At 30.3% G+C, this 27,519-nt stretch overlaps 1 protein-coding gene across 6 annotated transcripts in view; it reads right to left on the reverse strand.

The window, feature by feature from the left end:
• Positions 1–27,519, reverse strand: part of LOC124952200 (zwei Ig domain protein zig-8) — a 172,372-nt gene that overhangs the window by 4,372 nt on the left and 140,481 nt on the right. Inside the window, exons 1-4 of one of the 6 annotated variants that reach the window (XM_047501721.1) lie at positions 23,632–24,303; positions 20,980–21,444; positions 8,991–9,157; positions 143–353 (exon numbers count right to left, since the gene is read on the reverse strand). In XM_047501721.1, the coding sequence (XP_047357677.1) occupies positions 143–353; positions 8,991–9,157; positions 20,980–21,025 (424 nt within the window). In that variant the 5' untranslated portion in view covers positions 21,026–21,444; positions 23,632–24,303. Of the gene's footprint in view, positions 1–142; positions 354–8,990; positions 9,158–20,979; positions 21,445–22,833; positions 24,304–27,519 lie in introns of those variants that run through there. The other 5 variants (XM_047501720.1, XM_047501719.1, XM_047501718.1 and 2 more) reach the window with 5 other exon arrangements.

Consider the following 27,519-nt stretch of genomic DNA (forward strand, 5'->3'; position numbering starts at 1 on the left):
TTGAGTATATTTAAAAGTAAAAAGAGTATATTTAAAAGTAAGGATTAAAAAAAAAAAAAAAGAAAAAAGAAAAACGTGAAAATAAAAATGGTAAACAAATTGATATAAAGGATATCGATAATATGTTTGTCATTTGACTTACCGACAATAGTCAGATGTACAGTACGTCCTACAGGTGGTGTCGTCGAGATTTGGCACTCGTAAATCCCGGAATCTTTACGTTGTGGATATCGTATCTTTAAAGTCCAATCTTCGGTATGCGGAAAGTGTTGAGCTTCGAAACGTTGATCGCTCGTGTAAGTGTAACGACCAACTGTTAATAAATGTACATCTCGATGTCTCACCCATGATACCTGTAAGAAAAAGTTTTTTCCTTTTTCTTTTTTTTTTCTTTTTTTTTTTTTTTTTTTTTTTTGTAACATCTACGAAAATTTTCTCGACGATAATAAGAATAATAAGAATAATATTATTGCAGTATAATCGGACAAATGAACGAATTGATTTTAATTTTATCGTACTTACAATCGATCTGTAATATTTTCTATGAATTAAATTTTTCTCACGATTCTTACACGTGACAAAGCTCTCAAATGATAATAATAATAATAATAACAATAATAATAATAATAATAATAATAATAATAATAATAATAATAATAATAATAATAATAATAACAATAACAATAATAAAAATAATAATGGATAATATTAAAATCGAATCGAATAAATTGATGAATCACTTTAACCTTATTATTTTTAAATCGACGTGTAATGTTTTAAATGAAATTAATTTTTTCACGATTATTACACCTGACAAAGCTCTCAATAATAATAATAGTAACAGTAATAATAATAATAATAATAATAATAATAATAATAATATTATTATTATAAAAGTGCATACGGGCAAATATAAAAATTGGAGGAAAAAGATATTTTTACGATACAATCCGATACTCAGCGCAATAATTAAATGAAATATCTGAGCCATGACGGATATACGTGCGTCCTATCGATTTACTCGACTGCCGAGAAGAGCTTCCTCTATTTAAAATCGATGAAGCAAAGGAACGGCTAATGGACTGGAAACTTAGTTTTATCGGCCGATATCTTTAGAATGGCAGTTATACTTTGTTGAGCATCGATCGAAGTCAGAACTGTTTTTAGTCTGTCTATTGAAAGTCCTTTAATTTTCGTGACAAACAACAAAACAACTCGTCGGGAAATAATAAATAATTATCGAATGATATTAAACGTTAAACGATATTATTGGATTTTAATTTAATCAATTAACGAAATTTTATTGAAACGAATTAAATTGCGAAATGTTTTATTAACAATTTTTTTTTCTTTTTTTTTTTTTTACAAGATAATAAATTTTTAATGTAAATATATATATATATATATATCTAATAATTTCTAATGGATTTTATTTTACATTTCTAATTCGTAATAATTTATGGGAGAAATAATATAGAAATCTTCCTTCTTTTCTTTTTTCTTTTTTTTCTTTTCTTTTTTTTTTTTTTCCCCTTATAAAATTTCACGTTTCAGAAACATTTTATCTGATTTTACAATTATTGGATATTTTTCTTCGTGAAATATTTCGTTATGAGTTTATTGGAATAATATCAAATATGTTATTAGTTTTCTGATATAGAAGTTTATAGAGAAATAATATAAACGTTTACTCATTGATTTTATTCGATATTTGTAATTTAAAAATTATATCACGTTTATAGATTTAAATTGAAAGAGAAAGTTTAGATTTTAAAGAGATATAGGAAATTTGGAAAATAAAACGGATACATTTGTTAAATAGTTATTTTAGTCCAAAAACGATTTGATATCTGCAGTCATATAATCGTGCTAACGAGTTACTTTAGTTTAGTTTAGTTTAGTTTAGTTTAGTTTAGTTTAGTTCAGTTTAGTTTTGTTTAAACCTGAGAAGGTAAAATTTTGTTTAACGATTGGAACCATTTTGTGCTCGACGATCTTTTTGGTTCTTTTTTTTCTTTTCCGTTTTTTTTTCTTTTTATTTTTTTTTTTTTTTATCCTAAAGTTGGTAATGAGGTAGCTACGTAATTCACTCGGTTATATGGAATTTCGCACGAGATCATACGAAAAAGTATGTTAACGAAGTTGAAGGTTTCGGTATAGTGAACGCTGAAGCGTGCAGGAAAGAGCATATATATTGTATATATATATATATATATATATTGTATATATATATATATATATATATATATATATATATATATATATATATAAATCATGCGTTTTTGAACGCACGTTGAATGATTTAAACGTAACTGCGAAAATTTATTTTCTTTTTTTTCTTTTCTTTCTTTTTTTTTTTTTTATCGTCGATCGAAAATTTAAAGGGATGAAACAAAAACTTGGCTTTTCCAGTTCTTTCACCTTTGCACCTTTCAATTTATTCACGATTATTTTCTTTTCCTTTTTATCACTCAGCTTTTCCATTCCAATCACCGTTGAAACTCAATAAAATGATAACAAAAATTTTCATTATCAATTTCGACGAACAATAAGGTTAATAAAATTAATATGAAATAATGACGGAATGATCAATTGTTACGACGATATTGCAGTTCGTAATTGACACGATGGAAAAAGGAATAATAATAAGAAAAGAAAAAGAAAAAAAAGAAGAAAAAGATGAGTGAAACAACAACAAAAAAAAGGTGAGGAACAGAAAGATCTAACGGAGAAAAAAAAAAAAAAAAAAAAAAAAAAAAAAAAAAAAAAAGAAGAAAAAAAAACCAGAAAAAAAGGGGAAAAAAAGGGTAAAAATAAGAAAAATAAATAGGGCTTGTTAATCGAGTATTATTAGCTGAAGTACCAATGAATACATTTTAATATCGGTACTTAGAAAATTCCATCAACTATCGCGTTAACGATTTCTTCTCTGGCGCTTGGAAAAGGATAAAAAAAAAAGGATGGGGTTGGAAAAAGGTGATAGAAGAAAGAAGAAAGTAGGAGGAAGCTAGAGGAAGTAGGAGGATGAAGAAGGGAAGGAAGAAAGGGTGGTGAGCGTTTATTGCCTACTTCTCCGACGCAGTGTACCAATTCCGTCCTAACGCGGAATTAAATCTCGAGATTAAAAGAGGGGTAACTCGGACGCTTTCAACTCTTCCTCCTCCTCCTCCTCCTCCTCCTCCTCCTCCTTCACCACCTCATTCTTCTCCTTCTCTTCCTCTTTCTACTATCCTAGCCTCCCCTCTTCCTCTTATTCTCTTTCCTTTTTTCCTCTCCTCTCTCCTCGCTCCTTTCTTCTTCTTCTTCTTCTTCTATCTTATATCTTTTATCTTTGTCGATCTTTTTTCTTTTCACTCAAAGATAGGAAGAGGGAATTTTCTTGATGAACGGAAAATGTCTTTTAAAGCTGCTACCTTTGTTTTTTTTTTCTTTTCTTTTCTTTTCTTTTCTATTTCTCTATTTTTTTTTTTATTCTTTTCTTTCTCTCTTGCATTCTCTTGCATCCTTTCCGAAAGACAGTCGATCAAATTATAGTTCGATCGACTTGAAATATTTCGAATGATAATTAAGAATAATAATTGCGAATATATATCATAATTTTTTTATGATTTCTGTATTCTAATACTTTGTGTGTGTGTGTGTGTGTGTGTGTGTCTATAGGATATATTTAATATTAATTAAATAAGTTTATTATCTAATTTAATATATTTAAGATTTAGAACGATTTATAAAACGATTTCATATTTATTTTTGATTATTGAATTAATAGTTAGTTATTATTAATATAGAAATTAATATGAAATGTGATATCAACTTTAATTATTACTTTCTTCCTACCTCCCTCCCCCTCTCTCTCTCTCTCTCTCTCTCTCTCTATATATATATATATATATATATATATATATATATATCTATATATATTGTACGAACTATAAATTCTGTATTAGTTAATATATACTTTAATAAAGTAATATAAATACATATATAAATTTAATATATAAGTATAAATACATTATATACTATACATAAATTAATTTTATAAAGTGTTAAATGTACTTAAGTATAAGTAAAGTGTCTATGAATCTTTAAATAGAATTTATGATTTATTTTTAAATGAAGATATTCTCGACAGAAATATTTAAAAAAAGAAATAATTGCTCCTTTTAACTAACTATAAGAGAGAGAGAGAGAGAGAGAGAGAGAGAGAGAGAGAGGGAGAGAGAGAGGGAAGGAGGGAGGGAGAAAGATTTATGTTCGAAGATAGATAGATAGATCGATAGATAGAGGATTTGGAGAGATGGAATTTGCGGTGATTTGACTTCACTCGACAGTAAAACGTTACCATGGAGATTTCGCATTGTCCTATCTCAGTGCGTCGCCGGATACGGGGGGTAAGTTCTCGAGATGATGCGTTCGTGTCATCGCCATTAGTCGCACTATTGTTTGCCGATATTCCATAGGAATTCATGTGTCATCGCGTGAAATCGGTCATGACGAAAGAAATTATCGGATCGATCCAACTAACTCGTTGAAAATCTGCCATTTTCTTATTATTTTGGCCGACGAACACACACACACACACACACACACACATATATATATATATATTGTGATATAAAAATTAATTCAATAATTGAATAAAATAATTGAATTTAGAATTTTCATTATAAGATGTCATATTAAAGATGATGGATTAATCTATGCAAGTTATTTGAAACGATCAAATCGAAAAATTTGTATTATAAAGTAATAATATTAATTAAAGTTGATACATAAATAAACGTTATACATTTATTAATCAATTAAATAGAAAATAGGGAAATAATTGTACTTAAAATTTTTTTATCATTCCAATTTATATATATAACAATCATTTAAGTACGAATTAAGATAATATTTAACGTTATAACAATTGTTCGATAAATTAATAATATCGATAAATAAAAAATATAAAATAGTTAATTTTGTTTTTTCGTTTTCATTGTTATTGTTTTGAATTCATTGACTTTTAAATAAAATCTCGAGGGAAACTCTAGCTTTAAGTTTAATTCTCATTTCGAAGCATTTATCATTTTCGTTGAGAAGTTGGTGCAACATGATCTCTTATGATATATGATATAGTTAGTATATATAGGATAGAGATACTACAAGGTAGAGAAGACAGGCCGAGTGTCTGACAGCTTCCGGACAGGAAGATACATAATCAACTCCCCCGTTTATTCAAGGACGATAAGAAATCCATTGTTGATACACTCTCGTAACGATAATGGTATTGTTTAATCGTGCAAAACCGAGTTTACATTTTTATTAGCACTTGTCTTCGAGCAAAGTGATATATGTATGTATGTATGTATGTATGTATGTATGTATGTATATATGTATGTACGTGTCTGTGATAATCGAAAATCGTAATCGACGTTCAATGCGTCATTATCCAATGGACAATGCATTAATTAATTAGCTTGAACAATCGACAATAGATAGTGAGTTATGATCGAATTACATAGACTATTCACGAAACTCTGAGAGGAAGAGATATATCTCGATAATTCTGACACGTTTCGCGTAACATTTGTGATAGAACATATGTTTAATGAGATTTAACAATCTTCTAACAAGATTATTTCAAATTTTTTTTCTTTTTTTTTTTTTTTTTTTTTTTGTTGAACCTTTTTCGCGCGCTGTATAATTATTTTCCAATTTCTTTTTTTTTTTTTTCATTCCTTTCTTTCTTTCTTTCTTTCTTTCTTTCTTCCTTTCTTCATTTTTCTTTTTTCTTTCTAAAAATATACACTCGACAATCGCGACACTCGTTTCATTTAACAATTTTCTTATTTTCTTTTCTTTTTCTATAATAGAGTTTTTATTTAACTTCTTCTTTTCTTTTTTTTTTTTTTTTTTTTGTTTTCTTTTTTTTCTTATGAACCAGAGAACACATATACGCGCGAAGAGCTTCAAATAATTTTCCAATGGGATAATGAAAATTGTCGGTAAACCTTTTTCATTATAATTATATCTTTTGAATTTATTTTCGATCAGCTTTGATATGATTTATTTATTTATTTATTTATTTAGTTATGTATTTTGATATCTCATGCGTTAACGTATGATATAAATACGAGATTAATATTGCAAATAATTTCCTAATATACTAATTGTTATTAAATTTCTCTATTGTAATTATTGCACGTTAAAATAATTTATTATTAATATGTGAATATATTTATCTATATATATACATAACGATTATTTTATATATATATATATATATATATATATATATATATATTCTTCAAAAGAAATTTAATTAATGATAAATTAATGATAAATACGTGGAAAAAAATTTTAATTTAATTATACATATATATATATGTGTGTGTGTATTTGTGTGTGTGTACTTATTTTTTTGTTTTCATTATTTTTTTATTATTTTACAAGAATGATTTCATCAAACATAGTAACGATTCGACGAATCGTTCGATACGTAATCCAAAGGAAGAAGATTTTTCTATGAAGCAGACAGGTAGACAGGCAGACAGAGAGAGAGAGAGAGAGAGAGAGAGAGAGAGACAGAGAGAGAGAGAGAGAGAGAGAAAGGAATATCGATGAATGGAAATGCTTTCGTTCGTTTCGAAGGAATAAAGTCGAACGAATGGTCCAGCAGAACCGAGTAATCCGAATGGTTAACGCTTTCTCCGAATCCCACTGGGTATATAATGGTCATATAAAATGGGGCTGCTCGATTTTTAACAGAAAGCAACGGGGTAGTTTGGTAGATTGGTTGGGGGCAACTCTATATCACCTTTTTCTTGGCTAGGCGAGGGAGATAAAAGGATTTATACGAATACTCACTCGGCCTCACGAAAGAACGTTTTATCTTGGATCATCTAAGTTTGAAATTGCGCATTCCTTACATGTCCCTTTTTAACTATATATATGTATATATATATGTATGTAAAATATATATGTGTATGTATAATATATATATATATATATATATATATATATATATATATATATTCAAGCACTTTAAATCTTTTTTGTCTTGCTATTATTAAGGACTATTTATTATTATTATTATTATTATTATTATTATTATTCTTTTTTTTTTTTTTTTTTTTTTTTTTTTTTTTTTTTTTTTTTTTTTTTTTTTTTTTTAATGGAAAGTATAAATATCAATTATAAAGATATATTTTCAATGAGAAAGATTAGTATTAATTAGGAATATCTTTTGTTTTTCAATTATACGCACATGCGCATTAAAATAATTTGAATTTTTGAATTTTTTCTATTTTTAGCTATCAAGGATTATACATCTTGTTGGTTTAATATTTTTGTTGTTGTTGTTTTTATTTTTCCTCCCCCATTTATTTATATCTTTATTTACTTTAATGAAAAGGATTATTATTAATTACGATTATTTAAAGATATTTATATACGTATTATACGAGGTATATCTTTAATGAAAAGAATTATGATCAATTAGAAATACTTTCAGTATTTTAATTAAACGTGTGTACGATTTAAGTATTATACTTTGAACGATTTCCCTTTCAATTATCCAAAGTTATGTCTTCTAATTTATATTCTCGTTTTTTGTTCTTTCTTTCTTTCTTTTTTTTTTGTTTTGCTTTTTATTTATTTTAACGAGAACGATTATTATTAATTGTATCTATATACATGTGGATACATGAGATTATGTATTTTTAATGAGAAGGATTATTCTCGATCTAGGTAAATTTTCTATATTTATATATATACAATTTTTAGACGTATTGATTCCTTTAAAGTATTTGATATTTTTAGCAAAATCTTATATAAAGTGATATCGAGAATTCTTTTAGAAAATATTTTCTCGAAGAAAATTTTAACGTGAGATTAAAGAGATCTAAAAGTTTCAAATTCCTTTTCCAAAAATCTTTTGCCTCATTTCGACGTAATTACAATATATAAATATTTTTTTAAATATTCTTTATCTATTTCTAATATTTATAAAATAATATGAGCACATCGAAACGTTTATCTGAATAAGATTTGTTCATAATATTGAAACGCAAAAAGAAATCTAATCGATCTAATATGTTTCCTAACATTTTCTAAAAGTATGTGTTGAGAGAATCGCGTAGGAGTTATTATTTTTCTTCGTAAATATTTTTTTCAAATAAAAAGATGAAAGAAAAAGAAAAAGAAAAAGAAAAAAAAATAAAGAAAGCAAAAAAAGAAAAAAACAAAAGCAACGACCAGTCTATGGTGTGGCTCCTTTAAATTTTTAAAGATCTTTGAAAATTTTTCTTTGCGACGTGAAGCAAAGGAATAGTAGAGGAGAGGGGGGAAAAAAAAAGAAGGAAAGAAGAAAAAAGAAACGAGGAAAAGAAAAAAAGAAGAAGATACAAGAAAGCAAGAAATAAGTTGAGAAAAATGAATCGAAGGATGAAGAAGAAGAACGAGAAAAAGAAGGAGAACAAGAAGAACAAGAAAAAGAAGAAGAAGAAGAAGAAGAAGAAGAAGGAAAAAAAAGGAACTAAGAAGAAGGAATCCCGATTAAATCTATCGATCGACCTTCTCATCCATATAGCCATTTCGTAAATTTTCTATCCTTTATCTGAAAATATCCTTAGCTCTATAAGTCTGTCAAATATAAAAGATGAAAAAGAAGTAAAAAGTAAAGTAAAAAGTAGGAGAAGGAGATCCGTTGGAAAGTACATACATACATACATACATACATACATACATACATACATACATACATACACATATACATACATACATACATACATACATATATACATACATACATACATACATACATACATACATACATACATACATACATACATACATACATATATACATACATATATATATATATACATATATATATATGTATATATATATATAAGGTCTTCCCAAGCTGAGAATGATATTATTCGGTAACGGTATTAGAAGGAACTCGTCTAAGGTAAGAAAATTCGTTGAACTTGGCGGCTTACCGTACGGTTTCCCAAGTTCTTGACTTTGCAGACGAGATGCACGGTTTTGCCCACTAAGCCGGTGAAGTTCGATTGCATGGAAGCGTCGAAAATGGGCGCGGTACCTGGCGTAGGCCATTCCTCCAAGAAGTCGGTACGAAAGTTTCGCAAAGAGGATACCATGGCGCCTGTAAAAGGAGAAAGAAAGCAAAGAAATATTATCGGAACGGGGACACTTTTATCTTTGTCTTTTCCTTTTTTTTTTTCCCTGGCTTTTGTTTATTTCTTTTCTTTCGTTATTTTCTTTTTTTTTTACCTTTCCTTCTTTTTCTTTTTTTTACTTTTTTTTTTTTTTTACGAGAAAAAGAAAAAGCTCCATACTATCGATCGATCTTCATCCTCTTCGGCATTATTGAGAAAATTGTGAATTGAATAAATATTTGCTGAATAATTATTTAATTGAATATATCGAAGATTTTCTTTTTGTCTTTTTCTTATTTTTTTTTTTTTTTTTTTTTCTATTTTTATTATTTGTCGGATACAAATTTTTATTTCTCTCTTTCTCTCTCTCTCTCTCTCTCTCTCTCTCTCTCCCGTTCTGTGTTTATCTTTTTTATATCAATTAATAATTGACGTTTTATAATCTACGATTAATAATTGACGTTTAAAATATTATTATTATTATTTTTTGTTTCAAGTCGTTCTTTTTTCTTTTTTTTTATAATTTTACAAATTCGACGACGTTACTGAGAAATAATTAAATGCAAGTGGGGGGGGGGAGAGAAAGTGAGAGAGAGAGAGAGAGAGAGAGAGAGAGAGAGAGAGACTTCTCGTGATGAATATTAAGAAGACTTTCATATTAATTGTAATTAGAAAGTATCCCGCGAGTCGAAGGCGTTGACGGAAATTAATTTCGAGTAGGTAGAAATACGAACGGACGGAACGGTAAGTAAGTAAGTAAGAAAAGAAGATGAAATAAGAAGAACGAGAAAGAAAAGAAACTTTTCTTTCTCGTTATCGGATATTATAATTTTTTTTTTTTTCTTTTTTTTTTTCTTTTCTTTTCTTTTCAAAACTCCCCCGGTAGATTAACGCTGAGCGATAGATTTGAGAATAATTCGTAGTTCGTAACGTGCAATAAATCGTAACGTCAAAGTACACCCCCGGTGCGGTTTTACCCTCTCGTTATACGATTAAACGCGATATATCGTATTACGTTGGCCGTCAGTATATTCGCTGAACGGACCACTCTTCTCGACGGTAACGTCAATTTCGTTAAGTGCTTACATTGTGTTCGAACGACTAATGGAAGCTTCGATGAGTGGTTTTTTGAGTGAAAAAAAAAAAAAAAGAAAAAAAAAAGTCATCCGCAAATTTTTTCCCCTACTTTCTTTTTCTCTCTTTATTTTTTTCTCTGTCTCTCTCTCTCTCTCTCTCTCTCTCTCTCTCTCTCTCTCTACCTTTCTTTTTTACTTTCTTTTTGCTCACAAGTTTTTATATAAAATTGTACTGTTTTACACACGCTAATTGACGCACATATACACACAATATATATATATATATATATGTACACGATTTTATGTAACTATTTTATATTAAGATTGTGAACAGCTATACAGTTGGATTAGCATCTAAGCTATTAAATATAGTTTTAAACTTTTCATTTCGTTCATCTGAAACATTTCAAAATGACCGAACTAATTTCATAGATACAAATGTCGTCGACGAACAAGAACACGCTCGTTCGCTCGCTTGTCGTTAGAAGAATACTTAGGGGTGTACTTGCTTAACAATCTGCATTTTAAAATCAACATCTAACCGATTTCTCTCCCAGTTAACAATGAATTCATTTTGATCATACTTTCACAGTTTCATTATTAAATTCAACGATTACGAACATTCGATTGGGAATGGGATGAAAATTTAACAGAGAAAAGCTCGAATATTCTATAATTATCATTAAGTTTAATTATATCAAATATATTATTCTTTACTATTGAACAATTATCTGTCTGTTTACTTTTGTCTATCTGTCTATCTATCTCTTTATCAAATATTCTTTATTTTTTTTTTTTTATTTATCTCTCTTTCGTTGTTTTTATCGTAAAATAATTAGCCGTACGATTACACTGAGAGAAATTGATAAATAAATTAAGGAATTATTTAATAAAAGTTAGGAAGATATTATGTACGTATTCCTTTGTGTTTCTCTATTATGTTTGTGTGTATATGTCTGTCTGTCTATCTGTATCTGCCTGTGTTTATGTGTGTGTCGTTTGTGTCTGTGTGAAATAAAAAGAAAGAGAGAAAGAATTGGATCGTTCATCAAATTGCTATTTCATGTAACGTACATAAGCTTTTTTACAAATAATAAAATCAGAAATCAGGAAAGGAAGATTTTCCATGCTCGATTCAATTATTTTCTTTTTCCTTTTTACATATCCCTTTGATTGGTGTTGTCAAAGAAAGAAAAAAAAAAAAAAGAAGAGGAGGAAAGGAAATCATCGCCCTCAAAAAAATTACACAAAAATAAAAGAAAACTATGCGGAAATTATACTCATTTTTTACAATCATCCTAACGCAAACGGAAATGAAGCAAATGTTTTTTTTTTTTTTCTTCTTTTTGGATTTTCTTTCTTTCTTTTTTGATTTTCTTCCTTTCTTTTTTTTTTTTATCGTTTTATGAACGACGATTACCATTACGAAAGCGAATTTCCTTTCATTCTTTCGAATATCATTCGTAGAAAAGTGGAACAACGTCGCCATTGAAAAACATACACACACAAACACACACACACATATATATATATATGTATATATACATATATACACAGACGGACGGACAATGCAGCAGGTCTTTATTCTCAATGCATAAATATCACCGTGAAAACGTCTTCATGGACGTGGACAGTTTTTATTATCGAGTTTAACGTAGAGTCACAATGTTAAGCATTTAAGTGCTCGTACTTTTATATTGTCTGCCTGTTTTTATGCTCTTTAAGAATACTCAAGTAATATCAATGACAAGTACTTCACGATGACACTTCAATGATAATAATGGTCATAACGTGTCAATGTTTCCAATAAATTTTCTATTACGAGAATAAAATAATGCATATACATATATATATATATGTATATATATATATAAACAAAATCGTATTTTAAGATATAATTAATTGATACATTTAAAATACTAGTAGATCATAGATAGCAGGAATTTCATCAGTAAAAAAGAAAAAAAAACAAATATATAAGCAATGATTACAAAATATGAATCTTTCTAATAAATTCTTTTTTTATTAGAGAAAGAAAAGAAAACGATTGATATAAGAAAAAGAAAAAAAAAAAAAAATATATATATATATATATATATATATATATATATATTTGCAACAAAATATATTCGATCAGACATAAAAAATTTTAATCAGGTAATATTAAAAATTTGGAAAAATACATTATCACTGTTATTATATTATTATATTAGACGAACTATAACTTTGTCGAAGAATAGCGAGAGAAAGAGAGAGAGAGAGAGAGAGAGAGAGAGAGAAGGGGGAGAAAGAGTAGAGTAAGAGAGAAAGGATTTTCTGATATACAAGTTAAGAACTAAAGCTTCATCTTATCCCTTGAAGACGTGTCTATCGTCACGTTTCACCAAACGATGCTATCGACAATTTTCTCTTATTTCACCGACTATGTATATAAGAGTATTCACGAATAATCTCTCTCTCTCTCTCTCTCTTCTTTTATAAAATAAAAATCAACATGTAAGAATTAAAAGGAAGTCGAAATGATTTTGGTATTATTTCCCTATTTATTTTCCCTTTTCCTCTTATTCTTTCTTCTTCACATATATATATACAGAGTATTTCATAATATGTGGAATCCACTACTAGGAGTATATATCTGTATTTATGTGTATATATATACACATAAACATACATATATATATATATATATATATATATGTGTGTGTGTGTGTGTGAAGAAGAAAGAATAAGAGGAAAAGGGTAGGTGTTACCACTGCTCGTCTGTTACGACCCAGAAGCAGAAAGATCTTTCTGGACAGTGAAGGACAGCGGCGAATTTGGCCGGCCACCGCAGAATCCTATTTCGTCCCCTGCGGTACCGTTAACTGGCCGACCTCATCTCCCCCTCCCCCTTTTTCTCTTCCTTCCCATATATCCCTCTCTACCCTTCCCAATGGTTCAAGCCAACTTCGTTTCCTGCCTTGTGAATTTTCTCCCTCCTCCCTCTCTCTCTCTCTTTCTCTTTCTCTCCATCTCTCTTTTTATATGTATACATATATTCTCTCTCTCTCTCTCTCTCTCTCTTTCTCTTTATATATATATATATCTCCCTTTCTATTTTTCTTTTTTGTCTTTGTCTTTGTATTTCCTTTTCCGTTTGGTTATCGAAAAGCACATTTTCACGAGTCCCAACCGCGATTTAGAAAGCAAGACCGGTATTATCCTGTAAAAGAAAAAAAAAAAAAAAAAAAAAAAAAAAGAAGAGAACGAAAAAAAAGGAAAAGAAGGGAAAGAAAGAAAATAAGGATAGCTCGATCGGTGAAACTTTTGGCGATGGCAATTGGAACGATAATGAGAGAACATTTCTCTTTATTTCCGTCTCTCTCTCTCTCTCTCTCTCTCTCTCTCTCTCTCTGTCAGACACACCTACACACTCTTTTTCTTTTTCATTCTCTCTTTCTCTAGCAACATGGAAAAAGTCTCAAACCATGACTTTATAAGATCACTTTATGGAACTGAGAGAGATAGACAGAGAGATAGAAAGAGAGAGAGAGAGAGAGAGAGAGAGAGAGAGAGAGAGAGAAAGAAGGAGGATGAGTTTTGGGGACTATAGGGAATTCGCCTTTTCGCTTGTACGATCCTAAAAGCGTCTCTTTTGTTGTCTGGATGTCGAAGGGTCGCAATAGATTACCTGGATCAGTAGTATAAAAGTTCGAGAACTTCCTTTCTCTTTCTTTCTTTCTTTCTTTCTTTCTTTCTTTTCTTTTCTTATTTATTTCTCTCTGTCTATCCTCCTTTCCATCTTTCTATCCTTCTTTCTTTCTTCACTTTGTTCGAAGGGAAAGAAATGAGGAGTGAGAAGTTTTTGAGGTTTGGATGGCTAACGGCTAGTTTATCGAAGAAAAGAAAATAAACTTTAACCAGAAGATATTTATTATTAAATCGAACAATTAAATTCGATAATAATATTGTAATTTGAATAAAAGAATAGTTTAACGTTATATATATATATATATATATATATATATATATATCTTGTTATAATAATAATCGATTATATAAAATATTCAATACGAGTTTCTAAACGATCTTAATAATAAATTAGTTAGTCGAAGAGGTTCAATGTCTCAATGAATTTGCCGAGTGCAATCATTAAGATGAAATTATGGTATTGAATCGTGTCTGATTAGTATGTACGCCATGAACGTACGTATATGGTTATGCCGTTGAACAACGATCGACTGAAAGCACATCTGCTAGAGAATAGAATTTTGGGAGATGCAGAAAGAGACAAACAGAGATAGACAGATAAATAGATAGATAAAGAGAGAGAGAGAGAGAGAGAGAGAGAGAGAGAGAGAACTCTCGATCGTTTCAAGTTTCCGTATTAAGCGATGAACATAGTCTAAAGACTCAAGTCGCAGAGAAGCTTCTTACAGTTATACTGAATCCTATTGCTTTCGGTTGATCGAGTAATTGTGCGAGAGAGATAGAGATAGAGATAGAGATAGAGAGATATAGGAATAGGTATATAGGAGAGAGAGAAAGAGAGAGAGAGAGAGAGAGAGAATACCTATAACTACGTATAGTCTCGCATTCACGTTTATATAGCTTCATTAGGATTAAGAGAAAATGCTAATCTTCCAGTAGAGACAAAGATAGAATCAAAGAGCAAACTATAAATTTAAATGGTGATTAGGAAATCGTTAGAAGCTTTATATAAACACAATGGTCTTTTTCTATCGTTTATTGAAGATAAATATATTATCGATGGAAAAAAAAAATTGTAACAATTAATAGATGTATTGTATTATGTAACTATATAAAGAAATAGAGATAGATAGATAGATAGATAGAGAGATAGATAGATAGAGAGAGAGAGAGAGAGAGAGAGAGAGAGAGAGAGAGAGAGAGAGAAAGAGAGAGAGAGAGAGAGAGAGAGAGAGATATTGAAAATCTGTCTAAACAAATCTCTCTTCGCAATATTATTTTTAAAATTGAATTTTAATTAAAAAAAAAAAAAAAAACAAAATAAGAAAATAAACAAAAAAAGAAAAATAAAATAAAATAAAATAATATAAGTAAATAAATAAAATAAAAAAGAAAAGAAAAAAAAAAAGAAATTAACAAGATTTTCGAGAAATTCGTGTGTTGTCAATTATCAAAATATAAACTTGAATTATTTTTCCAACGATTGAATTAATCGAACGGAAAAATCTTACTAAAAGGATTTCATGGAGAATATCGGCCTCATTGAGGTCCCCTGGTAGAAATTTATCGTGTCGATTGGGAAAAATAAAGGAAGGAAGAAAGAAGGAAAGGAAAAAGAAAGAAAAAAAAAAAAGAGAGAAAGAAGAAGAATAGGAAAGAAAGAAGGTAAGAAAAAAAAAAAAATAAGGAAAAAAAGAAGAAAAAAAGAAAAATAAGAGAAGAAAGAAATCGTGAGAAAATAATGACGATAGATGAAATTTTCTGGGTTACAGGGTCAACAACCTTCGGTAATCATTATTTGTCTAACCATTCGGAGAAACTTTTGAAAATCATAAGGAGAAGGGAAAGGGGTTGAGGATAGAGGGCGAGAATTAGAGAAAGTAGTCCAGTTTCTCTTGTTATTTTCGGATGTTGCTCGTTGTGATATTGGCAGAAGACAACGATAGATTACCAGGGTCAGAAACAAAACGATACCGGACACCATCGCCAGTTCCCATCGATCGATCGCTTACGCTTTGTCAGAGAATTTAATCCGGCCACTTCTCCCATTCTCTTCTCGTTTTCTATCTCTATTTCTCTATCTCTCTATCACTATATCTATCTTTTTTTTCTCTTTCTCTCTCTCTCTCTCTCTCTCTCTCTCTCTCTCTGTTCTCTCTCTGTATTCTCTCTCTATTCTCTTTGTTTCTGGATCTCTCTCTCTCTCTCTCCCTCCATCTCTCTCTCTCTCTCTCTTTTTCTCATTCTATATACCTTCGTTCGAATAATATCATAATATCATAATAATACCATATCCCTTTATTTTAATTGAGCTCAATGTTTCTTCAGATCTTAGCTAAATCGATGATAATGATTGATTATAATGATCGATAAAAAAAATATGTTTGTTTATTTTATTATTTACCATTTCACGATTCAATTTCCACGTATTATTTCAAAGAGTAAACAGAGATGAATAGAGAGAGAGAAAGAGAGAGAGAGAGAGAGAGAGAGAGAGATAGAGAGAGAGAGAGATAAAAATGTATGCATAAATGAAATGAATTAAATTAGGAAAAAAAAATTGATAAGGTCGGTTTTACGAACGATCGGGTTTAAAAACACGGGGAGGGGATGAAATTGAAAAAGGAAATCAATGAATTGTCCAACGTTCATCGTAATAATAATATCACATCGATCGTTTTTTAATCGATATACTAATATCAAGTGATTACAAACTTTCCCGTTAACTTCTCTTTTTTTTCTTTCCCTTTTTTTTTTTTTTTTTTTTTTTCTCGTTTTCCTTCTCTCTTTCAAATTCTCAATGGACGCGACACAGCCAGGATGCACAAGGTTAATCCTGCTGATTCGTAAAACTGCGAGCTTAATCGGATTTGCGTTTGAAAATTTTTGTCAGAGAAAATCGGTGTCAAGTTAGCAATTCGATCAAGTTTTCGTTTGGTTCCAATCGTTAATTCGTTTATTCTCGTTCGTATATTTCCCACCCCCCACCCCTCATCCCCACTTTTTTCCTTTTCTTCTTCTTTTCTTTTTCTTTCTTTTTTTCTTTCGTTCTTTCATTCTCTCTCTCTCTCTCTCTCTCTCTCTCTTTCTCTCTTTTTTTCATTCTTCTCCTCTTTTTTGCCCTTCCACCATGTACCTCTTTTTCATCTATTTGTTGGTGCCTTCGCGAACACGAAGAGTGGAAGAATAATGAATGGGAACGTTGGTTGATGCTGCGCTCAAAATTGTCGTACTAAAAATATCACCGTGGAATTTTCATTTAGTGACTTCAATGAAAATATTCGATGACGTAAATAAACGTTCTCTCTCTTTTCCTTTCTCTCTCTCTCTCTCTCTCTCTCTCTCTCTCTCTCTCTGTCTCTCTTTGAAAGCGTACGAATTTTTCTCCCCCGGAATGCATTTGATTCGCCCTCTCGTAAATATATTCGTAATATGCGTGATTAAACGTGAGACTGATCTGTGTTTCATCAAAGAAAAGAAAAGAAAGAAAGAAAGAAAGAAAGAAAGAAAGAAAAAAGAAAGAAGAAAAGAAGAGAAAAAATGAGAAAGAAAAGGAGAAAAAAAATGGGTGAGAGTAACACGTCGAACAAGAGCATTAAACGTTTGATCTTAAATTCTCTCTGCCACGCCTGCCACCCCCTTCCCTCCATCCACCCACCTACCCACCTACCCACCCACTCCTTTTACCCTTTACGCTTTTCTTCTTCTCTTCTCTTTCTTCTTTCTTTTCTTTTTGATTTCTCTCTCCACGTTCCTTTCTTCGTTTTTTTCCCTTGTTCCTTTATTTTTATTCTTGTTTTGTCTTTTCTTTTTCTTCTTCTTCTTTCTTTTCTTTTTGTCTCTCTTTTCCCAGTTCTATTTAACAGCCTTTCATGAGCATACACCGTTATAACGTCGGTACGTATCTATGCGTTTTCTCGTCGGTGAAAGGAGAGAGAGAGAGAGAGAGAGAGAGAGAGAGAGAGAGAGAGAGAGCGAGGTGGAGGAGAGAAGTATGAAGAAAAAAGAAGAAGAAGAAGAAGAAGAAGAAGAAGAGGAAGGAGAAGAAGAAGGAGAAGAAGAAGAAAAAAAGGAGAAGAAATGAAAATGGAGAAAAAAGAAAAAGAAAAAAATAGAAAAAGCTTTCTCCAGCAAGCTTTTCCACCCGTGGGACCTCTTTATAAAAACCATAGGCGTCGAAGGAAAGGAGAAAGGCATGAGAGAGAAACGAGAAAGGCATGAGAGAGAGAGAGAGAGAGGGGGGGAGAGAGAGAGAGAGAGAGAGAGAGATACTTTCGAACAGAAAACAAGAAATTATTTTTACGAGCTGTATACATACATATATCTACTATTACTGTTACTACTACAACCACCATCATTACTACTACTACTACTACTACTACACTACTACTATTACTACTGGTGCTCCAACTACTATTACTGCTACTACTATGCTACCTACAATGTGCCTCCGTTTCCTAGCCTTCTCAACCTCCGACAAACTAACCAACCAACCAACCAACCAGTCAACCAACCTACCAACCTGCCAACCCCCTCTATATTCTCTAACCCCATCCCTTTCACGACGAGTTATTGGCACGAACGGAGTACCTGCCGTAAGACGATAACTGCTCGTAAATTCTCGACGAATTTCTAGTATATTCCTATCATCAAAACACGCATTATCTTCATTGTAACGAGGCCATCGCCGTTGTTCCGATAATAGTTCTTTTTTTTTTTTTTTTGTTTTTTTTTTTTTGTTCTTTTTTCTTTTCCTTTTTACTCCTGTTAATTTTTCTTCTCGTTCTTTCTTCATTTTTTTTCCTTCTTTCTTTTTTTTTGTTTTGTTTATTTATTTATTGTCTTTTTTCTTTTTTTTTTGTTTTGTTTTGTTTTGTTTTGTTTTTTTTTTTCATTCGACACGACTCAACTTTCGTCGTCCGTCATATCTGAACTTTTCTTCCCTGACTGTCATTCCCCCCCCCCTTCCCCAACCCCGCCAATTATTATCATTTATATTTGAGATATATTGAATCTAATTTTTACATGAAAATACGAGAAACGTATGTATTATGATACAGGCACATAGACGATAGATATTTTGAAAATAATCTACGAATTTCTATAGTACATTGTTATAGTATATTTTCTATCGTCGAAACGTACGTGTATTATCGTCTACGTAACGAAGCCATCTATGTAACGCCATTGTTTGCGATAATAGATCCTTATTTTTTTTTTTTTTTGACCTCTATTTCTCTTTCTCTTTCATTTTTATTACTTTTTTTTTTGCCCTCTCTTTTCATTTAATCACATCCCAATTTTTGTCGTCGTACTTGGATCTCTTTTTTTATTTCTATAACTTTTTTTTTTCTTTCTCTTGCTCTCCCTCCTTTTCTTCTCCCCTTTTTTTATAATTTATTAGACGTCAATTCTGATCTATTTTCTTTTTTCATCATTTCAATGTTCATTTTAAAAAAAAAAAAAAAAAAAAAAAAGAAAGAAAAAAAAGAAAAAACTCCGTCACGTCGGAGTGCAAACGTGAATTCGCATCGCAAAAAAAAAGAAAAAAGAAAGACGAAAGGAAAAAAAAGGAAAAAAAAAGGAAAAAAAAGGAATGAGAGCTTTCCGTCGGGCATCATTAAAAATCTTTCATATTTAAAAATCTATCTGCATTATGGTAATTAATTATTGATAAACGGTAAATTTTGATTAAAGTGAAATAAAATTCCTGGCCATTATTGCCAATGAATATATTCGATATTTTAATATAATCTATATGATATTAGTAGCAGGATTATACACGATAGCGTTAATGAGCAAGTGCATTATCGTAAAGTAGTGAATCTTAGCGAAGGCGTTAATGGACCGTAACTTCTAATCTTCCCAGAGGACGAAGTTCCAAGTTAACTAATGCAACCCTTAGGAATTAGATACCAACGTGTCTTAACGTATGTATCGTTAATGAAAGATTCTAAAATTGGTACTATCGATATCGAAAGATAGTTCATTAACATTAATGTAACCTTCGATAGACCAGTCTAGACTAGACGGATCATTATCCTTGGATTCATGGTTCAAATAGAATTTTAATGTGATAAAGAAAAATAAAAAGAAGAAAAGAAAGGGAATATAAATAGAAAGAAAATAAAGGACCATTTTCATCGCCATTATTATATTATAATAAATATATAAAAATGTGAATTCTAACTTTGAATTTTTTTTTCTAACTTTGATGAAAGAAAAGTTAGAAAATATTCCATTCGTAAATGCGCCAACTATCTATATTTGTCGATCGAATAAGATGATATTCGGTAGGAATTCAGAAACGAGAATCGACGAACGTGGACCAGCATTGCGATCAGTACTTTTAGTTCTATCTCGACTAAAAATTCGAACAATTTCTACGATCGTGTCACGTTCACTTTGTTTTCACGACTGCATTAGTCTTAATGAAGACATTGCTGAGATATTTTGTTTGAACGAATATTCTTCTTTCTTCTTCTTCTTTCTTTATTCTTTTCTTTTCCTTTTTTCAAACGATCGACAAAAATTTTTATCTATTTCGAATTCCAAATTATTGCATTTAGGAAATTCGAATGAAAAGTAATTTCGTATGTGTATATTTAATTTTTTTTTTTTTTTTCATTAGCTGACAAATCTTTATCATTTTTAAATGTGCCAAAAAGAGATACATGATTTAGATATAGTCCGTTTAATACTTTCACGGATTAGAAATACGAATTTAAAAAAAAAATCTTTACCTGTGTGCGTCTTTAATTTATTAAATATATAATATATTTATAAATATATATAAATATATTTAAATATTTTCTTGCGATTAGAATTTATTTTATTGATTTTCAATGACAACATTTTTTTTTTTTCATTCAAGAAAATATCTTAATTTTCGCCTGTCTAATTTTTTATCTTGGAAATAAGCTTTAATTCATATTGAATAATTATATATTAAATAAATAAAGAAATATACCTATAATAAGTTATACAAGAGAGTCGGATTAAATTTTAATCTAATAAATAGAAGAATAAAAATGATTACTTACCAAAAGAAATGATAAGAGTGACGAATATGCGAAGAGAAGTAGACATCTCTTTTCCTCAAGGCCGAGGCTTTTTCATATATCGGACATTGCGTGTATATGATAGATATATATATATGTATATAACATATGTATATCTATATATATATATATATACATATGTATACTATCTTTGATTCATTTCAATGATTTCGTTCTTCCACGTCGTTTTCTTTCTCGAAGAAGCGAACGATAAATCGCTATCACTTTAAATTTGTTCGTCTAAATGTCGAATTTGACATTTTTGGCAGTGTTTATTTAAAAATCTCTCATTCATTTGAGTTCTTTTTCTTTTCTTTTTTCTTTTTTTTTTTTTTTTGATCGGCGCAAATAACTCGTACGATTTCCGAATGAGTGTAGAATATTATCGATTATATTCCTTTTTTTCGTTGATCCTTTTGTAATAACGATGCTGTCATTAACACCTCCCTATAGCACGTACAATTCAAAGTAGGATGAATGGAGCCGAGAAATTTTAATCACATGTACACGCACACACTCACTCACACCTATGTATCTATATATACGTATATATATATATGTGTGTGTGTGTGTATATATATATATATATATTTTTTTTTTTTTTTTTACGAAAAGATATACAATACGTTATAATAAGAATAAACGATATATTATCTTTATTGTTAGATCGCATTAGAAAAATTATTTGTAAAAATTCCAATCATAGTTCGTTTTTCACGAGAAACAGAAAAAAGAAATAAAAGAGAAAAGAAAAAAAAACAAAAAAAGAAGAGAAGAAATCGAAGAGAACAATAACTCTAATAATTCCGATTTATTTCGAATGATGTAATGAATATAAACGGAGTGGACGTTTAAGTACTCAGAATCAATGAATCTCGACGTTATAACGTATTATCGTCGATCAATGATTTTTTTTAATAAGTTCCTTTTTCCATTATTAATTCGATCGGTCTGTCAATTTGAAAACTTTATTTAAAAACCGAGCTTGTATCAAGAAGGAAGAAGGAACAAAGAGGGGGTAGGGAAGGGGAAGGAGGAAGGATCGAGATAAAGGATACGGACAGGATTCTATCGATAATATCGATTTTTTTATAAAATAAAGGATAAAATATAAATATGAATTTTGCAAACGTTACAGATTTAAACACATACACATACATACATACATACATACATACATACATACATACGTACACGCGCGTGCACACAAGCGTTCACTTGCAGATAACGCGTCGACGAACAGTCAATAGTTTAGGATTATCGATGATTTTAACATAACTCTTGAATAAAATTTGTGTGATAGCGTTTGAAAGAAGAAGAAGAAGAAAAAAAGAAATAAGATGGAGGTGTCTAGGGGTGTAATAATAAATAAAAGGAAAAAAAAATATATATATATATATTTACAATTATGTCATGATAAAGGACGAGAAGAGAGAATAACGAAGGAGAAGCAGAAGTAAGAGAAAGAGGGAGCAGGAGGAGGAGGAGGAGGAGAAGGAGGAGGAGGAGGAGGAGGAGGAGGAGGAGGAGAAAGAAGATGAAGAAGATGAAGAAGGTTGAACGTGCGACGACGAGGCATCATCGGCCGTGCGTCGTCGTAGTAGTTAAAGCGATTATCATTCAAGCGTTAGACGGCTCATCGATCATCCCTTTATTCTATGCCATACTCGTCGCAAGATGCAACCTTCGTCGAATGGATGGTTAATTTCAAACTTTGACTAGCCTACACTAGAGAAAGAGAGAGAGAGAGAGAGAGAGAGAAAGAGAGAGAGACAGAGAGGGAGAGAGAGAGAGATAGTTTAATAGTTCGAACGGCGAATATGTGTTTAAATTTACGAATAATATACGACGATCCTGATAACGATAATGATAACAAGATATCGAATTTGTTGATCCAGTTCTTTCCTCTTCTTCTTTTCTTCCTTTTTTTCGATATCAAATATTGATCAAGATTGGTCGGCTGATAATCATAATTGATGATAACGTCGTTTCTCGTAGATTATCAGATCGATTTGTTCTAATAAAAATTCTCGTGAAATTACTACATCGGTAGGATAGATAAAGATAGATAGATAGATAGATAGAAAGAAAAAGAGAGCGAGAGAGAGAGAGAGAAAGAGAGAGTGAGAGAGAGAGAAAGAGAGAGAAATATTTTTCCACAGGGAAAGTCTGCTTCAATCTCTTCCAATATAGAATTCGAAATGAGTATCAATGAGTAGGTCGGCCAACTTGGCAAGTAAGGAATCCTCTCTTCTCCTCGTATGTTCCTTCAGGAATAATGAAAGTTCTTCTAGTTCTTTTTGTTCTTCTTGTTCTTCTACTTTCAAAGTTAAAAAAAAATCTTTTTGAACGTTCCAGTCACATTGAACGTTATACGTTCAAATGAGAAGATCAAGAAGGAAATATTTCTTACTATTTTTTTTTTTTTTTTCTTTTCTTATATTATTATTTTTCAATGAACATTCCGTATCAAGGCATTAACCGGCATGTTCATATCTATCGACAATTACTATCAAATATTATCCTAAGCACAAAGAAGGTTGTCAGTTCGATCCATCGTTGATATACCGAGAAATCCGTCGGCACATTTTCTCATTTACGTACACCAACACTCCTATTTATCTCTTTTTCTACCTTTTTCTTTTTCTTCTTCTTTTTTCTCCTTTTTCTTTTTTTTTTTTCTTTTTTTGTTAAATAAAAACACGTTGCTCGCAAAAAACACTTATATTAACACTGATCCAAGATACGAAAATCCGATTTAAGAAAAACGTGTATAGATATCATCCTCACAATAATCACAATATTCACGAGGCTTTCGATCGGTTCACCATTGCTGTTGTTATATACGAAGCACGATTATCACTGTTATGTATATATACATATACATATGTATATATATATATATATTTTGTTTTTGTTCAATATCTATTAATAAAGCCAAGGCTTTTGATCGAGCATAGTCCAAGAACGATCTGGACCGTCCGTATCCATGTTCATCACACTCGCGAGATATCTTCTTGTTTTCTTCTCTTCCTTATCTTTGTCTCTTTCTTTCTCTCTGTTTTTTTTTTTCTTCCTTTTCCTTCGTCGTATACGTGCTTCGTGCGTGCGTGTATACGTTTTATCTCCAATGCGGAATCTCTCTCGTCTCTCGTTATATAACGCCGAACGACGACGGAATAATTTCTATCCTTTTTCCCTTCAATTTTCTTTCTTTCTTCTTTTTTTTTTTCCTTCCTCTTATCCTTTTCCTTTCCCTTTCTTTCTTTCCTACTTTTTTTTCATTTCGCTTCTTCTTCTTTTTTTTTTTTTCCTTTTCCTTTAACTTCTCCTTGCTTCAATATTTTTCTTCTTCCTTCTTATTTTTTTTTTTTTTTCTTTCTTTATCTTCTCTTCTCGTTTCAATATATAGAAAGATTAGTTTATTCGAAAAAAAAAAAAAGAAAAAGTAGAACGATTTGTTATACTCGTTTGATATTAATTAATGTAAGAATAAATAGCGCGAGATGCTGACAGGAAGCTGGCCTATACAACGTCGTAGAGCTTTCGAAACGACGATGCTCCCGCGTCAAGGATAGCCGAGGGACTACATTGCGCGAGCGCCATTCGGGCGTCGAGCACGCAGCCGCTTCGTAGCACCCTATGAAGGTGCGCGCGCGTACACATACATATACACCACCCATTTACCCTACATTCATTTCTATATATATTCATATACATATATACGTATATATATATATAAATATATATCTCTATATGTACATATATATACATACGTATGTATGTATATCTATATGTATATACAATATACATATAAGATATGTATATATATATATGTGTATGTGTATATGTATATATATGTAAATATATATGCATATATATTTTATCTTCTCTCTCTCTTTTTTTCATTCACTATCTTTGTAGTATATACATGTGTATATGTATTCGTATATACATACAATACATATATATATATATATATATATATATATATATATATAGTTTATACAGCATGGAGTATGTTAAGCGTTACAAGCTGTCTTCCAATTATAATTTTGTTCATATCTTTTCTCCTCCTTCTTTTTTTATCTTTTTCCTTTAAGTCTTTTTTTTTGTTTGGACTTTTTTCTGTTTTCTTTTTTTTTAAGTTTTCGTTTTTTTTTTTTTTTTTTTTATTTATTTATTTTTTTTATTATACTTCGTTATTTTTCGATGATGATTAAATGGATCGCCCGAAGGTAATATACTCTAACAACGGCAAGAAAAATGTATTTACTTGTTGAAATTGTTCTATATGACATCGATGAACATCCGATGAATAAACTCGTTTTCGGTTTTATTGTTGTGATTTTAAATGAAAATAAAGGAAAAAAAAGAAGAAAAATAAATAAAATATACCTCTGTACATTGCTTCTTTTTTTATATACATATATATATATATATATATATATATATATATTTATATATATGTCCCACGAAGTAACATCTGGTTGTAATTTTTTTTCTTTTCATTCTTATATCGTCCCTTCAATTAAGATTAAGATTAAGAAAAACAAAAAAAAGAATGGAATAAAAAAAAAAAAGAAATATGTACATCAATTCATATATAACATAGCGTTACGTACATACATACATAACATACATACATACATACATACATACATACATACATACATACATACATACATACATACATACATAGGTTTCGGAGAAATCAACTTGTAACACTTTAAATGCCCCACCCTGTACATGGCCTCTATACTACGTTTATATATCAGAGTTCTCTCTCTTCTACACGTTCGCTTCCGCCACCCCTTTTCCAACGCCAAGCAACTCCTTCACCCTCTCCCTTCAGCCTCTCTCTTCACCCTCTCTCTTCACCCTCTCTCTTCACCTTCTCTCTTTCTCTCTCTTTCTCTCTCTCTCTCTCTCTCTCTCTATATATATATATATATATATCCCTTTCTCTATCTCTCTCTTTCTCCCTGCTTCCTCAGTTACTACTCTTCTCAGCTCCGCGTTGCTCTCCAAGAAGATCCGAGGCGGCGCTTCGATAAAAACGCGAAAAAGCGCGAATCCGGTTATAACTTATGGCCTGAGATAATTAAAAGAAGTTACTCGAGTCTTGTACGACGTTTCTTTCTCGTATATCTCTCTCCCTCTCTCTCTTTCTTCCCCTCTCTCTCTCTCTCTCTCTCTATTTTTTATCTGAAGAATTATTATAAAGAGTATTAAATTTGTAATAAAAATGTGTCACATCTTTCATTGATGTTAATATTCTAATAATAATTATGTGTTTTATATTTGCAAGATTTTATATTCAGAGATTTTATTAAAATTTCATATATATATATATATATATATATATATATATATATATCTATTTATTTATTTACTTAATTGATTACAATTAAACTTTAAATTGTTATAATCATATATATATATATATATATATACATATAATTTTTAAATTACTCAAAGTATTTACGTTAAATAAGTTTGATCTATTTTATTATAAATCTTTTTAATGAGATATATATATATATGTTTATTTAATTGATTTAAAATTGAACTTTAACTTGTTATAATTAACTTGTAGAAAAAAAGAAAAAAAAAATATATATATATATATATATATATACATATATAAAAACATAAATTTTGATATTATTCACAATGCGTTTCATTTAAGTATTATATATTGAATATTTCGATTCGTTAGTTTACTTTAGCGTAATTCCCAAATGGGAAATAGAATATAGATCATTTCGTTTTCTAACGTCAGAAATCACGGTGAAATCAGAAAGACGTTGGTGGAACTTCGTAGGCGTCTGGAATCGAGTTTTCCTAGCCATTGTCGATGGTCGTTGTTGCAAGGGAAAGTCGTCTTTCGTCGCGGGGGTTGGCAGAAGGGGCCGTAGAGGGATGTCGGGTTGTTGGAGGACCGTGGCGGGAGGAGGGTTCCATCCTATGCACTTCAAGTTATACGACACGCGTTTGAAAGGGCGATCGATCGATCGAGCCGAGTGCTAACGTCGTTACTTCGCGCAAGTCGTGTCCATAACCAACGTGATGTCTACTACAAACGCATTCCCATGCCAAACTCCATATAAATTCGATTTTCTTTCATTATCCATCGATACATACACACACACACACACACACACAAAAGCTGATTTGTTTGTTTAATTAGTTTTTTTTTGTCTCGTTTTCTTTTCGATTTTCTTTCGATTTTTTGCTTTTCTTTTCTTTTCTTTTTTTTTTCTTTTTACCTAGAAAAAAGTTTCAAGTAACGAGCAGATTTGTCTATTTTCTTCCTTTTTTTTTTCCATCCTATGAGAATAGAATATTTAATCCTTTGGACGCATGACTTTCCTTCTTTTGTTTTTGCGGAGGGGGGAAGAGGAGTTTATTCGTGCATTTTTTTTCATTTTTTTTCCTGTTTTTTCTTTTTTTTTTTTCTTTCCTTCTTTCTTTTTGACTAAAAGAGTGTAGTTTCAAGTAACGGGCAGATTTCTTTTT

Source organism: Vespa velutina, chromosome 10 (assembly GCF_912470025.1).
Source record: "Vespa velutina chromosome 10, iVesVel2.1, whole genome shotgun sequence".
Classification (NCBI taxonomy): Eukaryota; Metazoa; Arthropoda; class Insecta; order Hymenoptera; family Vespidae; genus Vespa; species Vespa velutina.